Genomic DNA, 19,551 nt, shown 5'->3' with positions numbered 1-19,551 from the left:
ACATTATGTAGTCAAGGTACCCAATTGAGCATATAAGCACCTGGTCTACCACATGAACATGTTAAAATCCTTTCTCTCCCATGAGTAAGTGGGTCTGTATTGTCGCCATCCCAGAGGAAGTTGAGATTATAGATATCTTGCCCAAGAGTAAAACAGGTTCCGTGTTGGATGAGATCATTCTGATCTCAGTTAGCTCCTACACAGAAACATTATGCTAGAAACTTGTTGCTAGGTTTACACCACCTTGCTATAAGTGGGGGGGGGAGGTGGAATTATACATGGGATAAACTCTTTAACCCAGTGTGCCAACATGCATACTACTTGCAACACAGAGTAATGGGTCGTAGATGTAGGGAAATACAGAAACTGCTGATCTGGGAGTAATACAGCCATCCCAGACCCATGTTCGTTGTCGGGGAGTTGGTCCATAAGGACGACCACATTGTTCTGTCTGTTATGAGCAGCAAAATGATTTGACAGGCTGAAGCCTGCCCTCTCTCGTGCACAGAGGCATTCTTGAGAAACTATGGTCTGCCAAATATATCTCTCAACTTAATGAAAGGCAATTGGCTTGTGCATTAAGCACAGAGGCCCAGTTGTACTCTGCATTTGCCAAACCATCAGAGTTTTGAGTTTACAGTCGCAGCTTTCAGAATAAAGAATGCCTCTGCTATATTTCAGTTGTTGGTGAATTTTGTTTAGTCAGATTGGTGATTACATCCGAACATACATTGATGACATTGCACAGTCACGTGAGGAACACTTTGTGCATGTCACCAACATACTTGTGTTTTCTACTTGGTTGTCAGAAACATGTACGGAAGCCACCAGTATGGTGCTCGTTACCTGTATAGCAGTTTTATATTACCAGTTTCTACTGTTCCTGCGACTGCGCACATACAGAGGCTGAACTCCAGGACATAGTCGACGTATTTACTGAGGCATACGATAGCATAGGCCTTACGCTAAACATCCGTGAGACAAAGGTCCTCCACCAGCCTGTCCTCGCCGCACAGCACTGCCCCCCACCCCCCCCCCCGCCCCCCCACAGTCATCAAGATCCACGGCGCAGCCCTGGACACGGTGGACCACTTCCCCTATCTCGTGAGCATCCTATCAACAAGAGCAGGCATCGACGACGAGATCCAACACCACCTCCAGTGTGCCAGTGCAACCTTCGGCTGCCTGAGGAAAAGAGTGTTTGAAGACCAGGCCCTCAAAACTGCCACCAAACTCATTGTCTACAGGGCTGTAGTAATACCCGCCTCCCTGTACGGCTCAGAGACCTGGACCATGTACAATAGGCACCTCAAGTCGCTGGAGAAATATCACCAATGATGTCTCCGCAAGATCCTACAAATCCCCTGGGAGGACAGGTGCACCAACATCAGCGTCCTCCTCCAGCATTGAAGCACTGACCACACTCGATCAGCTCTGCTGGGCAGGCCACATAGATCGCATGCCAGACACAAGACTCCCAAAGCAAGTGCTTTACGCGGAACTCCTTCACGGCAAACGAGCCAAAGGTGGGCAGCAGAAATGTTACAAGAACACCCTCAAAGCCTCCCTGATAAAGTGCGACATCTCTACTGACACCTGGAAGTCCCTGGCCCAAGACCGCCCTAAGTGGAAAAAGTGCATCCGGCAGGACGCTGAACACCTCGAGTCTCAATGCCGAGAGCATGCAGAAATCAAGTGCAGACAGCGGAAAAAGCGTACGGCAAACCAGTCCCACCCACCCCTTCCCTCAACAACTATCTGTCCCACATGTGACAGGGTCTGTGGCTCTGATGTTGGACTGTTCAGCCACCAAAGAACTCACTTCAGGAATGGAAGCAAGTCTTCCTCGATTCCGAGGGACTGCATATGGTGATGATGGTGATGATTGAAAATGAGCCGTTAAAGTAAATAGTATTTCCAGTAAGCGCAAAAAAACTGAAAACGCTTATGTCTTATTGGCTAAAATCACTTGTAATTTATTGTTACTCAGGTTGTTACATATTTTTATTTTATAAGCATTATTGCGTCCTACTCTTATCCGCCAAAACTGCTCACTATTCCAGGCTCATATAAACTGGGAGCGGGAGGCCGAGCACTGCATGAACCTGTGAGGAAGCAGCGAATATAAGAATAAAAATTAGGATCAGGAGTAGGCCATCTAGCCCCTCGAGCCTGTAATGAAGCAATAACTGAGACCTAGCTCAAAGGGCAGGATTGGGTATTATAAGGTGTACAGGAAACATAGGAGATGTTGTGGCAGTATTGGTTAAGGAGAACGTTACAGTGATGAAGAGGGAGAATGTTCTGGAGGAGTCAAGGACAGAGTCTATATGGCTAAAGTTATGAGGTAATCGAGGTGCCATTACAATACGAGGTTTATTCTATAGACCAAATAGTGGGAAAGATATGGAGGAGCAAATTTGCAGAGAAACTACAGAGAGGTGCAAGAACTATAGAGTAGTAATAATAATGGGGGACTTCAACTATCCTAATATAGACTGGGATCATAATAGTGGAAAGGGCAGAGAAGGGGAATAATTTCTGAAGTGTCTTTCGGTGAAATTTCTTGATCAGCATGTTTCCAGCCCGACGAGGGAGGAGGCATTGCTGGATCTGGTTCTGGAGAATGACGTAGGTCAAGTGGAGCAAATGTCATTGGTGAACATTTAGGGAATAGTGATCATAGTATCATAAGGTTTAGATTAGCTATAGAAAAGGACAGGGAGCAATCTAGAGTAAAAATGTTTAACTGGGAGAAGACCAATTTCCGTGGGACGAGAACGGATCTGGCCCGGGTAAATTGGAATCAAAGATTGGCAGGCAAAATTGTAGTGGAACGATGGGCTGCCTTTAAAGAGGAAGTAGTTTGGGTACAGTCGCGGTACATTCCCACAAGAGGGAAAGGTAGGGCAACTAAAGCCAGAGCTCCCAGGATGACAAAACAAAAAGAGAATATGAAGAAGTAGAAAAAGAGCGTATATGACAGATGTTCGGTTGTAAAAATATCTGAGAATCAGGCTATATATAGAAAGCACTGCGGGGAAGTAGAGGCCCAGTTGTCTCCGAAGGGGGCCCGAATGCCTGGACGCTGCTGGGGAGAGGTCTGAACGCCGCTGGGGAGAGGTCTGGATGCCGCCTGGGCCGAATGGCCTCGCCGCTCCCTGCCTGCTGCAATCCCGGGCCGAATGATTCAAACACAACACAGACCCATCATCAGCAGCAAATTATGAATGAAAAAACCACACCTGCAAAACACCAGGTGTGGTCTAGCCAGGACTTTGTACATCGTGGGAGTACATTCAGCACTCCGGGTCCCCTTGGCCGTCCGACCCGGACCAACAACACACTCCGGGTCCCTTCGGCCAGCTGGCCCTGCCCAATGATGTACTCTAGGTCCCTTCAACCAGCCGGCCTGACCCAGCCTCGCACTCCAGGTCCCTTCGGCCAGAGGGCCCGGCCCAGCCTCGCACTCCGGATCACCTCAACCAGCCGGCCCAGCCCAACGACGGACTGTACCTGCCCTAGGTCGCTAGCGATAAACACTAACTAACTTTTAAATAACTTAATTTACATTTTAGATTTTTTTAAATCAATTTCTAACCAACTCTTAATCTATTTATTAAACCTTCAATCAACCTGTGTAACTTTTTAAAAAATAATTTGGAAATACTTTTAAACTTTTAAAACAACTTGGAAACCTTTGGGAAAATTTTTAACCTTGGAAGAAACTTTCCAAAACATCCCTTGGAACCCCAGCGGACAGCTGACCTTCCTAATACCTGCCCCCCAACTAAGCCTCGGGCCATCTACCATCAATGGCACTACTCGGCGCCGAGCTTGCGGCCAAAACTTCGCCATAGGCAATTAGGCTTATACAGCAGTGCCTGGTCTCCAGTCGTCTTGGACCTCCTTGCCACTGGACCAAGACCTTGCTCAGCTAAGTCCGTGTGGTTGCTGGTGTGCAGCGGCCACCCCACGTTAAAAGAACTCATGCACAGGCATCTTTCACTTCGCTAATATAAAGTTCAGGACCTGGAATGTCAGGACCCTCATGGACAATTCCAACAGCAACAGGCCGGAACGCCGCACCGCCATAGTTGGCCGGGAACTTAGATGTTTTGACATCGCCGTCAAAAATTAACTGGTCGACCGCCTCAAAGACTTCCCCCTGCAGGGTTAACGAACGCCTCATGACTCTTCGCTTTACTCTATCCCGGAACCAATGCGCCACAGTCATCAGTGCGTACGCACCAACACTCGATGCAACAGATGAGGCTAAAGAGGGTTTTTATTCCAACCTCGAGACATCCCTGTCCCGCGTCACCACGGGCGAAAAATTGATCCTCCTAGATGACTTTAATGCCAGGGTCGGCAAAGACACAGCCTTCTGGGGAGGCGTGATTGGCAGAGAGGGGGTAGGGAAAGCCAACTCCAGCGGTACCCTACTCCTGACAAAATGTTTAGAACAAGAATTCTTCATCACCAACACCCTGTTCCGCCAGAGGGACAAATACAAGGCATCGTGGCAACACCCTCGCTCCAAACACTGGCACCTGCTCGACTATGTCATCATCCGAGCCAGGGATCGCAAGGAGATGCGCATCACCCGCGCCATGACAGGAGCTGACGACTGCTGGACGGACCATCGCCTAATCCGATCCATCATCAATGTAAACATAGCCCCAAAGCAGAGGGGACAGCAGAAGCTGTGCCGCAAAAAAGTTAATGCCGGGGCACTTAAAGATCCAACTATACAGCCAGCGCCTCACAGCTAATCTGGCATGCCTTGATGACCCTGAGATGCTGAATACCCACAGCGCTTGGTCTGCCCTCCAGGACTCCATAACCAGTGCCTGTGAAGAGACACTTGGTTACTCAAACCGAAAACACCAGGACTGGTTTGATGAAAATGATCAGGAGATCCAAGAACTAATAGATCGTAAGTGCAGAGCATTTCTGAGCCTTAAGCAACAACCCAACTCGGGAGCTGCAAAGCAACGTTACAGATGGCTCAAGGCTGAGGTCCAACAAAAAACCGGGACCTAAAGAACAGGTGGTGGATGGAGAAAGCACAGGAGATACAACAATTGGCTAACAGCCATGATATACAAGGATTCTTCATTGCATTCAAGGCCACCTACGGTCCAAACTCCCAAGGCCCCACCCCACTCCTGGCCAAGAATGGGGAAACATTCATCAAGGACACCGAGGCAGCCAGGGCCCACTGGAAGGAGCATTTTAAAGATCTCCTCAATTGAGACTCTGCCTTTGACTCGAGTGTTCTCGACTCCATCCATCAGCATGCGACCCGCCACCACCTCAGTGAAACCCCAATGCTGCACGAGGTAGGCAAAGCCATAAAACAGCTCAAGAATAACAAGGCTACGGGTGCAGATGGAATTTCTGTTGAGGCGCTAAAGGATGGCAGAGAGGCGCTGTTGGCACAGATACATGACCTCATCTCTCTCATTTGGAGGGAGGACAGCATGCTGGGAGATCTGAGAGATGCAGTGATCATGACCATCTTTAAAAAGAGGGACAAGTCCAACTCCGGCAACTACAGGGGAATCCCCCTGCTATCAGCCACTGGGAAGATTGTCGCTAGAGTTCTCCTCAACCGTCTTCTCCCTGTGGCCGATGAGCTCCTCCTGGAATCAGTTCCGATTCTGTCCCCTACGGGGCACAACGGACATGATCTTTGCAACGCGACAGCTGCAGGAAAAAGGCAGGGAGCAGCACCAGCCCTAAAACTTGGCCTTTTTCGATCTTACAAAGGTCTTTGACATGTCAACCGTGGGGGCTTATGGAGCATCCTCCTCCGTTTTGGATGCCCCCAAAAGTTTGTCAACATCCTTTGCCTGCTCCGCGATGACATGCGGGCTGTGATCCTTACCAGCAGTTCCATTACAAACCCAATCCACGTCCGGACCGGGGTCAAACTGGGCTGCGTCATTGCTCCAACCCTCTTCTCAATCTTCCTCGCTGTCATGCTCCACCTCACGGTCAACAAGCTCCCCGCTGGAGTGGAACTAAAGTACAGAACTAGTGGGAAGCTGTTTAACCTACGCCGCCTCCAGGCCAGGTCCAAGATCACCCCAACCTCTGTCGTTGAGCTGCAGTACGCAGACAACGCCCGCGTCTGTGCACATTCTGAGGCGGAACTCCAGGATATAGACAATGTATTCACCTAGGCATATGAAAGCATAGGCCTTGCGCTTAATATCCATAAGACAAAGGTCCTCCACCAGCCTGCTCTCGCTGCACAGCACTTTCCCCCCAGTCATCGAGATTCACGGCTCGGCCCTCGACAACGTGGACCACTTCCCATACCTTGGGAGCCTTTGATCAACAAAAGCAGACATTGATGCAGAGATTCAACATCGCCTCCAGTGCGCCAGTGCAGCTTTTGATCACCTGAGGAAAAGAATGTTCGAAGACCAGGCCCTCAAATCTACCACCAAGCTCATGATCTATAGGGCTGCAGTAATACCTGCCCTCCTATATGGCTCAGAGGCATGGACGATGTACAGAAGACACCTCAAGTCGCTGGAGATATATCACCAACAATGTCTCCGCAGATCCTGCAAATCCTTGCCCAGGCTAACATCCCCAGCATTGAAGCACTGACCACACTCGATCAGCTTCGCTGGGCAGGCCACATAGTTCACGTGCCAGAGAAGAAACTCCCTAAGCATTTGCTCTATGCGGAGCTCCTTCATGGCAAATGAGCCAAAGGTGGGCAGCGGAAACATTACAAGGACACCCTCAAAGCCCCCTGGTTAAAGTGCGACATCACCACTGACACCTGGGAGCCCCTGGCCGAAGACCGCCCTAGGTGGAGAAAGTGCATCCGGGAGGGCGTTGAGCTCTTCAAATCTCAACGCTGCGAGCGTGAAGAGGTCAGGCATAGGCAGCGGAAGGTGCATGTGGTAAATCAGTCCCATCACCCCCCCTTCCGCTGACGAATGTCTGTTCCACCTGTGACGGGGCCTGTGGCTCACATATTGGACTGTTCAGCCACCAAAGGACTCACTTTAGGAGTGGAAGCAAGGGATTGTTTATGATGATGATATGGAAAGGACAGAGGAGAAGTGAAAAAGAAAATAAGAGGGGCAAAGAGAGGGTATGAAAATAGAATGGCAGCCAACATAAAAGGTAATCCAAAAGTCTTGTATAGGCATATAAATAGTAAAAGGGTAGAAAGAGGAGGGGTGGGGCCGATTAGGGACCAAAAAGGAGACCTATGTATGGAGGCAGAGGGTACTAAATGAGTACTTTGCATCTGTCTTCACCAAGGAAGAGGATGCTGCCATAGACATAGTGAAGGAGGAGGTAGTGGAGACACTTGATTGGATAAAAATTGAAGAATAACTATTAGAAAGGCTGGCTATACTTAAAGTAGGTAAATCACCAGGAGTGGATGGGTTGCATCTTAGGATGCTGAGGAAATTGAGGGTGGAAATTGCAGAGGTACTGGCCATAATATTCCAAACCTCCATAGATATGGGGGTGGTGCCACAGGACTGGAGAATTGCAAATGTTACACCATTGTTCAAAAAAGGGTACAAAGACAAACCCAGCAACTAGGCCAGTCAGTTTAACCTAGTGGGGAAGCTTTTAGAAACAGTAATCCGGGACAACAGTCACTTGGGTAGGGGGTGGATTAATTAAGAAAAGCCAGCACGGATTTATTGAAGGTAAATTGTGTTTAACCAACGTGATCGAGTATTTTGATGAGGTAATAGAGAGGGTTGATGAGGGTAATGCAGTTGATATAGTGAACATGGATTTCCAAAAGGCATTCGACAAAATGCCACATAATAGGCTTGTCAGCAAAATTGAAGCCCATGGAATAAAAGGGACAGTGGCAACCTGGATATAAAATTGGCAAAGTGACAAGAAACGGAGAGTAGTGGTGAACGGTTTTTTGGACTGGAGGAAGGTATACAGTGATGCTCCCCAGGGGTCGGTTCTAGGAATGCTGCTTTTCTTGATCTATATTAATGACTTAGACTTGGGAGTACAGGGCACAATTTCAAAATTTGCAGATGACACAAAGTATAGTGAACAGTGAGGAGGAGAGTGATAGACTTCAGGAAGACATAGGCAGGCTGGTGAAATGGGCAGACACGTAGCAGATGAAATTTAACGCAGAAAAATGTAAAGTGATACATTTTGGTAAAAAGAATGAGAGGACATATAAAGTAAATGGTACCATCATAAAGGGGGTGCACGAACAGAGAGACTTAGGGGTATGTGCATAAATTGTTGATTGTGGCAGGTGAGATTGAGAAAGCAATTAAAAAGACTTACGGGATCCTGGGCTTCATAAATAAAGCTATAGCGTACCAGTGTGGAAATTATGATGATAAATGTATAAAACACTGATTCGGCCCCAATTGGAGAACTGTGTCCAATTCTGGGCTTCAACCTTTTGGAAGGATGTGAACACCTTAGAGAAGACACTGAAAAGATTTACGAAAATGATTCCAGGAATAAGGGTCTTCAGTTATCTTGATAGACTGGAGAAGCTGGGGTTGGTCACCTTGGAACAGAGAAGATTGAGAGGAGGTTTGATTGAGGTGTTCAAAATCATGAAGGGTCTGGACTGAGTAGACAGAGAGAATCTGTTCCCATTGGCAGAAGGGTCGACAACCAGAGGACACAGATCTAAGGTGATTGGCAAAAGAACCAAAGGCGATATAAGAAAAAACTTTTTTACGCAGCGAGTGGATTAAGATCTGGAATGCAGTGCCAGAAAGGGTGGTGGAGGCAGACTCAACTTTTTCTTTCAAAAGGGAGTTGGATAAGTATCTGAAGAAAAAAAATAGCAGGGCTATAGGGAAAGGGTGGGGGAGTGGGACTAGCTGAGAGTCAGCACAGGCTCGACGGGTCGAATGGCCACCTTCCGTGCTGTAACCACTCTTATGATTCCCATGATCATTCTGGAATGCAAAGATAACCCCTGGCTACTATTCTCTGCTGCTAACCATCTTCTTAAACCCTCCTCACCTGTCTCCTCCACCCTCAACTCCAACAACAAGTGCGAGGAACTCATGGACTTCTTTGTCTCTAAGATTGAGACCATCCATCCAATCACCTGTCTCTGCTACTTCCCTTAGCCCACCGGGCTAAACTTCTTCTAAGGTTTCCCCCCTGCCCTCGTCCTGAACTTGCATCTTTCTTTGTTATCTCTCTGATCTCCCTTCTTGGCTTCTCCACAGTCATCTTGTCCACGAGACCCACTTCCTGCTCCTTTGACACTATTCTCACCAAATTGCTGACCATCCAATTTCCTCTTCTCACTCTCCTCAGGTACTGTCCTCTTCTCCTTCAAATCTGCCGTCATCACTCCTCGCCTCAAAAAATAATCCTTGATCGCTTCACCCTTGCAATTACAGCCTCCTCCTGTTCCTCTCAAGTCCTTGAACGGGTTGTCGACTCCCAAATCCATGCCCATCTTTACCGGAACTCCATATTTGATTCCTTCCAATCCAGATTCCGTCCCTGCCACAGTACTGAAACGGCTTTCATCAAAGTCACAAATGACATCTTTTGTAATTGTGACAAAGGTAAACTTTCCCTCCTCATCCTTCTCGACCTGTCTGCAGCCTTTGACTTGTTGACCACTCCATCCTTCTCCAACGCCTCTCCACCGTCGTCCAGCTGGGTGGGACTGCACTCGCTTGGTTCCATTCTTATGTATTCAATCATAGCCAGAGAATCACCTGTAATGGCTTCTCTTCCCACTCCTGCATCATTACCTCCGGGATCCCCCAAAGATCTATCCTTGTCCCCCTCCTATTTCTCATCTATATGCTGCCCCTTGGCAACATCATCCAAAAACACAGTGTCAGTTTCCACACATATGCTGATGACATAATTTCTCATTGTGCAATGAGAAAGGGTTAATTAATAACATTGTAATAAAGAGGCCTTTAGGGAAGAGTGAAAATAATATGATAGGATTTTATATTGAATTTGAAAGTGATTTAGTAAAATCCGAAACTAGGGTCTTAAATCTAAACAAAGCAAACTACATAGTTACAAGGGGCGAGTCGGCTAAGGTAGATTGGGAAACTACGTTAAAAGGTATGACGGTAGACAAGCAATGGCTAGCATTTAAAGAATTAATACATAACTTACAACAAACATACATTCGTTTAAGGAAAAAAAAAATCAGAAAAAGTGGTCCAACAATAGCTAATGAGAAATTAAATAGTATTAGATCCAAGGAAGAGGATTATAATGTTGCCAAAAAGAGCAGTAAGCCTGAGGATTGAGAAGATTTTAGAATTCAGCAAAGAGGACCAAGAAATTGATAAAGGGAAAATAGAATGAGAGTAAATTAGCGAGAAACATAAAAACAGACAGTAAAAACTTCTATAGGTATATAAAAAGGATAAGATTAGCAAAAGTAAATGTGGGTCCCTTACAGGCTGAAACAGGAGAAGTTATAATAGGGAATGAGGAAATGGCAGAGAAATTAAACAAATACTTTGTGTCTGTCTTCACTGAAGAAGACACAAAAAACCTCCCGGAAATAGTGGAGAGCCAAGAGTTTAGCAAGAATGAGAAACTGAAAGAAATTAGTATTAGTAAAAAAAATTGTATTGAAGAAATGAATAGGACTGAAAGCCGATAAATCCCCTGGACCTGATGGCCTACATCCTAGGATTTTGAAAGGGGTGGTTATAGAGGTAGTGGATGCATTGGTTGTCATCTTCCAAAATTCCATAGATTCTAGAGCGGTCCCCGTAGATTGGAAGGTAGCTAATGTAACCCCGCTATTTAAGAAAGAAAGGAGGGAGAGAGAAAACGGGGAACTACAGACCTGTTAGCCTGACATCAGTCGTAGGGAAAATTCTGTTATTAAGGACATGGTAACAGGGCACTTCAAAAATAATAATCGGATTGGGCAGAGTCAACATGGATTTATGAATGGGAAATCATGTTTGACAAATCTGTTTTTTGAGGTTGTAACTAGCAGAATAGATAAGGGGGAATCAGTGTATTTGTATTTTCAGAAGGCATTCAATAAGGTGCCGAACAAAATTAGGGCTCATGGGATTGGGGATAATATACTAGCATGGATTGAGGATTGGTTAACGGACAGAGAGCAGGAATAAACAGGTCATTTTCTGGTAGGCAGGCAGTAACTAGTGGGGTGTCGCAAGGATAAGTGCTTGGGCCCCAGCTATTCACAATCTATATCAATAATTTGGATGAAGGGATCAGATATAATATATCCATGTTTGCTGATGATACAAAGCTAGGTGGGAATGTAAGTTGTAAGGAGGATGCAAAGAGGCTTCAAGGAGATATAGACAGGCTAAGTGAATGGGCAAGAACATGGCAAATGGAATATAATATAGAGAAATGTGAAGTTATCCACTTTGGTTGGAAAAATAGAAAAGCAGAATATTTTTTAAATAGTGAGAGATTGGGAAATGTTGGTTTTCAGAGGGACCTGGGTGTCTGTCTACACGAATCATTGAAAGTTAACATGTAGGTACAGCAAGCAATTAAGAAAGCAAATGACATGTTGGTCTTTATTACAAGAGGATTTGAGTATAAGAGTAAATACATCTTATTGCAATTATATAGGGGCCTGGTGAGACCACACCGAGAGTATCGTGTATAGTTTTGGTCTCCTTACCTAAAGAAGGATATACTTGCCATTGAGGGAGTACAACGAAGATTCACCAGACTGATTCCTGGGATGGGAGGATTGTTCTATGGGGAGAGATTGAGTAGATTAAGCCTATATTCTCTAGAGTTTAGGAGAATGAGAGGTGCTCTCATTGAAACATACAAAATTCTTACAGTGCTTGATGGGGTAGATGCAGGGAGGATGTTTCCTCTGACTGGGGAGTCTAGAACCAGGGGTCACAGTCTCTGAATAAGAGGTTGGCCATTTAGGACTGAGAAGGGAAGAAACTTGTTCACTCAGAGGGTGGTGAATTTTTGGAATTCTTCAGCCCAGGGGGCTGTGGAGGCTCAGTCTTTGACTATATTCAAGACAGAGATCGCTAATTTTTTTGAATATTAAGGGAATCAAGGGATTAGGGAAAAGTGGAGTTGAGTAGAAGATCAGCCAAAATCTTATTGAATGGCGGAGCAGGCTTGAGGGGCCGAAAGGCCTAATCCTAATTCTTATGTCACACCACTCTACCTCACCACCACTTCTCTTCATCCCTCCACATTTTCTAAATTGACACACTGCTTGCTCGACATCCATTACTGGATGAGCAGAAATTTATGTCCAATTAAATATTGGGAAGACCAAAGCCATTGTCTATGGGCCCCGCCACAAACTCCGTTCCCTCACCACCGACTCCATCCCTCTCCCTAGCATCTGTCTGAGACTGAACTGTTCACAACCTTGGTGTCTTATTTGACCCTGAAATGAGATTCCGACCACAAATCTGCGGCATAACTAAGTACTTCTATTTCCATGTCCGTAACATCGCCCGTCTCCGCCTCTGCCTCTGCCTCAGCTCATCTGCTGCTGAAGCCCTCATCCATGCCTTTGTTACCTCTAGACTTGACTATTCCTGTTATTTTTGCAGACTATAGATATACTCTCTGTGTAGTCACTGTATAGTTACATAAGATGGAGACTTGTTACCTGATGTACTATCAATACGGTTTACACTGTGTATATACTATGCTGGCACCACTAGAGGATGCAACTAATGGAGACCGGGGTTTCCTGTCCCTGTGCCAGAGGCTGTCCACCAGAGGACACTGCGGTGGGAGACCTGAGGGTCACCTGCATAGATGTGCAGGGCCCAGTATAAAAGGCTGCTCACCATGCTTGTGCCTGACTCTGGAGTTACGAATAAAGGATTGTCTCGTGGAGTCATTCATAAGTGCATTACAGACATAACAATTCCAACACAATCCTGGCTGGCCCCACATTCTTCCCTATGTAAACCTGTGGTCATGCAAAACTCGGCTGCCGTGTCCTAACTCGCACCAAGTCCTGCTCACCCATTACCCCTATGCTCGCTGACCTCCATTGGTTCCCAGTCAAGCAACGCCTCGATTTCAAAATTCACATCCTTGTTTTCAAAACCTCCAATAGTCTCACCTCTCACTATCTCTGTAATCTCCTTCAGCACCAGAATCCCCTGAGATATCTGCACTCCTCAAATTCTGCCTTCTTGAGCATCCCTGATTATAATCGCTCAACCATTGGAGGCCGTGCATTCAGTTGCCTGGGCCTCAAGCTCTGGAACTCCCTCCCTAAACCTCTCTGCCTCTTTACCTCTCTTTCCTCCTTTTAAGATGCTCCTTAAAATCTACCTCTTTGACTAAGCTTTTGGTAATCTGCCCAAATTTCTTGTGTGGCTCGGTGTCAAATTTTTGACTTCTAACACTCCTGTGAAGCGCCTTGAGATGTTTTACTACGCTAAATCCGCTATATAAATGTATATTATTGTTGAGCATAAGCTGCTTTTAAAAGTTTTTTTTTTCAAATTTTGGGAAAGCAGTTTGATCTCACTGTGTCAAACATTTAACTTACAAAAGAATATTACTGGAGTTTTTGTTCTGTTTTACCTTTTACTTTGCCTATTCAAAACATTTCCCAGAAGTTAATGGCAGCTGAGGACAAAGACGAGGAGACTTTTACCAGAATCAGGCAATTTACTGAGATTTACAACTCGGGTTTTGGGTGGAGTTCCAGAATATAGTAATTTCCTTTCAGAGGAAGTGACCACACAGTGTTGGTATGCAGTCTGAGTAAAAGAGTCCTTGCTGTTCGGCTCGGGTAAAGAGAGCAGAGACAGACTGAGCTGTGAAAAATGCATCAGTTTACTGTAGTGCCGGTAGAAGACCAGCACAAATCGGATTATGATAGCTTGGAAGGAGTGACCTGGGTTGATTACAGAGAGGCTGGAGACCCCAACGATACAGTGAGCTCTGACGGTAAGTTGTGAAAACTTTCCAAAACACTCTGTTCAGCTGCTTCTCTGTTCTGCTGACTTGACCTCCCCTCCCTGCCCCCCCCCCCCAAAAAAAAAACCTCCCAAACTATCTGCAAGCTGAGTATTGATATAGTATGAGATCTAATAAAATATCCAGAGTTACATGGTATCTTTCTTCAACTGGGAATTGCTATCTGTAGTTTTGGAAGTAGATTCATCGTATTCAGCAATCTTTTTTTGTGTCTGTGGTAAATGCAGGGCTGATGTAAGGATGAATTCAAGTGAGATCATGTCGAGCTGCTTTCCAATGCAAGTGGAATGTGAAACAGCAATACAAGATGCAATCTGCTTTTTTTAAGAAGCAGTGATTTTTATATGAAGCTGTTTCTTGTTGAGTGGATGTTATATTGTTTAAGCTTTATGTACAAACAAGTTCATGGTATACATAGAGAAAAAGTTACTAATGTATTGTGCTTGATAACAGGCAAAAGAATGTACCTTTTTGTTCGTCCAGCTGCTTTTATATTAACAATGCTGGGTCCATTTAGATCCCTTAATTAGCTGAGAAATTGAAATGAAGGAAAAAAAGTTGTAACCTTTTCATGTTATTGTGAAGTTATGCAATTGTATCTTTTGCCTTTTTTATTTGTCGTACGAGTTTGGTAACAACCACCTGCATAAAGTTTTATTTCCTTCCTGAGTATTTTGCAATACTAACCGAGCATGGCTTTTTGTTAAAGCTGTGTGTCCCTCCTTGCATGTGTGCACAGAATTTATTTAGTCAGACAGATAATAGGATGCATATTGGCTGCAGTTGGTTTACAGAAAAAACACGATGATAGTTGCCGGACAACTCACGAGCACGACAACTGTGAGGTCAGTTATAATATGAGATTTATTTCATATACACTATATGTCCCTGGTCTATTTGTACAATAGCTATGATCTAGAATTAGTTATTTTTGAGGAACACTTACTTTTGGCTACTCTTACCATTTTCACTGTGAAGAGTTATGGCCTTTGTAAGCTTTATTTTTTTGTCAATGACCATTTGCCTTCTGTGCAGTATGACTGCTTTTGACTATACTAGTGTTTGCTAGTCACATTTGTGATGTAGTTGAATTTGGTAGTCATGTCCATCTTCATGTGATGCCAATACATCAGAAAGTAAAATGTCTGATTACTTGTGGAATGTTAGAAATTCGAGTCTGCTGTAGATACAATCTCTTGTTCGGTGATGTTATTTGCTTTTGTGTCTATTATAGGAGTTGAGTCATACTGCCCTATATCTACTTGAGAGACCTGAGAGAGTAACAATAGAATCCCCTTGTGACCAGAACTGGACATCTATGTCTTTTGCATATGTATTTCATTCTTTCTCCAAATTCAGGCCAAGTTAACACTAGATAAGGTGAAGTTCTGTAAGCTTCGAATCGTAAACTATTTTATTCCACAGTAAGGTGGAACATACAGAGAAATGAAGAAAGAAAAGGAAGAACTTGCATTTGTATAGTGGCTTTCATGATTTCAGAATGACCCAAAACATTTCACAGCCAATGAGCTACTTTTGAAATGTAGGCCCCAAGTTTCCACATGATTTGCTCCTGATTTTTAGGAGCAACTGGTGTAGAACGGAGTATCTTAGAAATCGGAATTCTCGACATTTAGTTTGCTCCAGTTCTAGTCAGTTAGAACAGTTTCACTTTGGAACAGAATTTTTTTTTGTCCGGCCACTTACGCCTGATTTCAAAGTTTCGAGAGTGAAAACTTACTCCAAACTAACTTAGAATGGAGTAAGTGAAGATTTTTGTACGCGCGAAAAAACCTTGTCTACACTTTAGAAAATCAGGCGTAGGTTACAAATTAGGCGTAGGGAACGAGGTGGGGTGGGGGGGAGGGGGGGAAAAGGAAAGTCATTAAATTCTACAATCAATCCTTAGTTATACTTATACAAATAAATCCAACCTGAATAAAAATTTATAAGCAAAGAAAAGATTAAATAAACCATGTTCCTACCTGTGTGAAAGTGCTTCAGGCAGGCCTTTCATGTTGTAGACAGGCAGGGGTCTGGCGTCAGTGTCTCGACGGCAGCGGCAGCAAGCTTTGAGCTGAGCTGCGGTGCTTGAGGCAGGCCTTCATTCTCTTCGTGGCTGGCTGTGAAGAAGCAGCACCGGACGGACCCGAGGCCATTCAGCCATGAGATATCAGCGGCGTCAGTGGCTGGCCGGCAGCCGAAGAATCAGCAGCGGACGGACGTGAGGCCATTCGGCCATAGGATATCAGCGGTGTCAGTGGCTGGCCGGCAGCCGAAGATACAGCAGCAGCCTTTGAGCTGTGAGGGGGACTGAGGCCATTTGGACAGGGAGAGGCAGCCACATCGACAGTTTTATATTTAAATTTGCAGAATGGGTGCTGCATTGTCAACACCACGTATTATTGCAAAGTTGAATTGGCACTCTTATTTCTCCAAACACACAGTCCTTAATTTGCATGCACCAATGCAGCACCGGTTCTGCAAGTTTAGCAGTGAAAAGCTGAACTCACTGATTTCAGCAGGTGATTTATTCAGCAGTGCTGCTAAAAGCACTCCCTCACACACAGAAATATCAAAAAAAATTAAATTACAAGCCTTTGCAGGGGTCCAAGAAACAAATCTTCACTTTTTCTGCAGTATTTTTAAAAATGGCCGAGTGCCAATGTTTGTGTGAGACTGCGCGCACGCTCCAACGCGCACGGGCAGGGTTGCTGGCACCACGAAGGCTAATTTAAATTGTACCCGTCCCCTGCTACTTAGAAAATCATCGCGAGTGTTAGGCTCCGCCCCCTGCTGCGAAGAGCGCGCCGCGCCAAGCAGACATCGCGCTCCAAGGAGCTCGAAAATATCGGACTTTTTTTTTAGGCGCAGTTTTCGGCGCAAAAAACAGGCGCCCAGCTCGGAGGTGCGCCGTTTTCACCGTGGGATGAAACTTGGGGCCGTAGTCACTGTTGTAATATGGGTAAAGCCACCCAGTAACTAATTTGCGCACAGAAAGGTCTCACAAAGAACACCGACAATTGGTGATTTTAGTTGCAGGATAAATATTGGTCAGTACACCAGGAGAGTTCCCATGCTCTTCGAATAGTGCCATGGGATCTTTTATAGGATCTGCCTCCTGAGAGGGCAGATTGGTCCTTGGTTTAATGTCTCATCTGAAAGATGGCACCTCCCACAGTGCAGCATTCCCTCAGTATGGCACTGAAATACCAGCCTAGATTATATGCTCCTCTCGAGTGGGGCTTGAACCCAAAACCTTCTGAGTCAGCGGTAAGAGTGTTACCACTGAGCCAAGGCTGGGTTAGGGTTAGGGTCTGATCATCGGTCAGTTGGTATAACTTGTATTCACATAATGGGGGAAAAAAAGAACATATCAATGGGTTGCCTTATTTAATTTGAAACAGAATAATCCCTCTGCATCCTGTTGTTCATCCCAGGGTAGAACCGGTATCCTGCAATCCCTGTCCTTTGCCATCTGACTGTCTCAAAGCCTGACAGCCTTTCTTGGTCTCTGTGCTTGTTCTTAAAAACCTCTCGCTCTGTGTCACAAAGCCGGCCCCTTTCACAGACTGACATAGATCAAAGTGTTTTCCATTACAATAATAAGGGGTATCTTTTTGTGAATATCTGACAAACTAGAGAATTGCATATTGTTTAGTATCCTGAGGAAATTAATTGCTGATGAGCATATTAACCACCTTTTGCCTACGTGCCTCTATTTTAAACCAGTGAAAATATACATTTTTTTAAACTCCCTTCTATGGAAAAAAAAGTCAGATAATTCAGAAATGTGAGAGAAACCGAAAGTATCAATCATTATCCATTGGCCAGAGACCACAGATGTTGATTAAGACCTGATAACTTGCCAGCAAGTTGTTGAAGTCTCTATTTTATTTTGAATATTCATGCACTGTTTTGTATGTCTAAGTGCATTCTGCTGGTGTCTGAAACAGGGCCCCTCCCTGGAATCCGCTATGTGCTGAATTGCACAATTTATATGTTGTCATGAATAGTTTTTAACTCTTCTGTATATCAGCTTCTCACCCAAATTTTAAGCTTTTCATTCAATTTTGAATAATCCTTTTTATAAAATGTGACAAATTCTACACATAATTATTCATTATACCAAGGAAATGTTATTATCAAACTGTTAAAAAACTTCCAAAAAGTGAATTCTGTGTGGAAATAATTTTCAAGTGCAAAGGTAGCTCTGTTTTGTGTTCAGTGAGCTGTTGTTACCTGAAGGTTATTTAAAAAAAAAAGGCTGTGTATAAAATACGTCATTGTTTATCCTACAGACATTTGCCCAATAAGTACATGTTTAAGTGAAAAAATGTTTACCAGTGTGTAGAATTTGTACTCTCTTGTATTCCAGTTAGGGAACAGATTATTTTTCCTATAATTTGTGGAATGTCAAATGGTGTTAAAAAAATGTGACAGGTTCATGTTCATTCTCCTGAGCACCATAAAAGATATCTTCACTGCTTTCCTCTCTCAGCCTCTGCACCAAATGATTTCTGATCCTTGGTGATTTCAACCTCCATCTCAATTCATCATGCTCTCTCTCCTCTGACTCCCCTGCGCTCATATCCTCCCTTAATTCACCCCCCATGTAAACTGCCCAACCCGTATTCACGGCCATCCCCTTGACATTGCCATCTCACGTGGCCTCGCTACTCCCATCGTGTCAAATCACAGATAAGGCCAGCTCTGACCACTTCCTCAACGCTCTCCACGAACATCTCCCTTTCCCCCTCCTCCCAACCTTACTTTGTGTACTTACCTGGAAAAATTCTCTCCCAACTCACTTACAACTGCACTTTCAAAATCCCAACTGTTTAGCATTTGGCCCTTCATTCACCACAACATTTCTGCAGCTATCAATCTGTTCAACCACACCCAACCTTTGCCCTAGTCTCTATTAAAACCATCTCTTTCTCACGCTGGCTATTTCCTTTGGTATGGTCCTAATCTCCACTCACTTAAGTCCAAGGGACACAAACCTGAATGGATATAACAGACAACTGGTTTAGCCATTCACCGTCGGGTCTGGCTGGACCACATAAAGCACTATCGGGTCTATTATATATGTGGACTTGTATTTACTCTGTACAGCCACCAGAGGGCTCATTCCCCGGAGTCCCAAGAGATCCCATAATCCCTTGGAAGCACAGGTATTTAAGAAGGCTTCACAGGTTGGAGAGGCACTCTGGAGACCTGCAATAAAAGACTAAGGTCACACTTTACTTTGAACTCACAGTGCTCAGTCTGACTCTTTCTCCATACACATCAGGGTCCTGCTCTTGTCTGCCAAATTTTATCACTACTCCAGAATCATTCTGTAATGCAAAGATAAATCTCCAGCTTCTTCCCTCTACTGCAAACCGTTGTCTTAACCTCCTCTCCCCTGTCGCCTCTACCCTCCAACAACAAGTGCGAGGAGCTCATGGACTTCTTTGTCTCTAAATTGAGACCATCCAATCAACTTCCCATGATTCCTCTAGCCCACTGGGCTAAATTTCTTCCTGTCCTAGCCCTGAACTCGCATCTTTCTCCAGTTTCTCTCCGCTCTCCCCTCATGCC

The 19,551-nt window shown here is 44.9% G+C and overlaps 1 protein-coding gene across 2 annotated transcripts in view; it reads left to right on the top strand.

Annotated features, from left to right (window-relative positions):
- The first annotated feature begins 13,757 nt into the window (after positions 1-13,757).
- The window catches only part of slc12a4 (solute carrier family 12 member 4), a 160,473-nt gene continuing 154,679 nt past the window's right edge, over positions 13,758-19,551 (top strand). For both annotated transcript variants that reach the window (XM_070897987.1, XM_070897986.1), the window contains exon 1: positions 13,758-13,935. In XM_070897987.1, coding sequence (XP_070754088.1) covers positions 13,812-13,935 — 124 coding nt within the window. In that variant the 5' untranslated portion in view covers positions 13,758-13,811. The remainder of the gene's footprint in view (positions 13,936-19,551) is intronic.

The sequence above is a fragment of the Pristiophorus japonicus genome, chromosome 13 (assembly GCF_044704955.1).
Source record: "Pristiophorus japonicus isolate sPriJap1 chromosome 13, sPriJap1.hap1, whole genome shotgun sequence".
NCBI classification, from domain to species: Eukaryota; Metazoa; Chordata; class Chondrichthyes; family Pristiophoridae; genus Pristiophorus; species Pristiophorus japonicus.
This window is presented reverse-complemented; position numbering and strand designations above follow the sequence as displayed.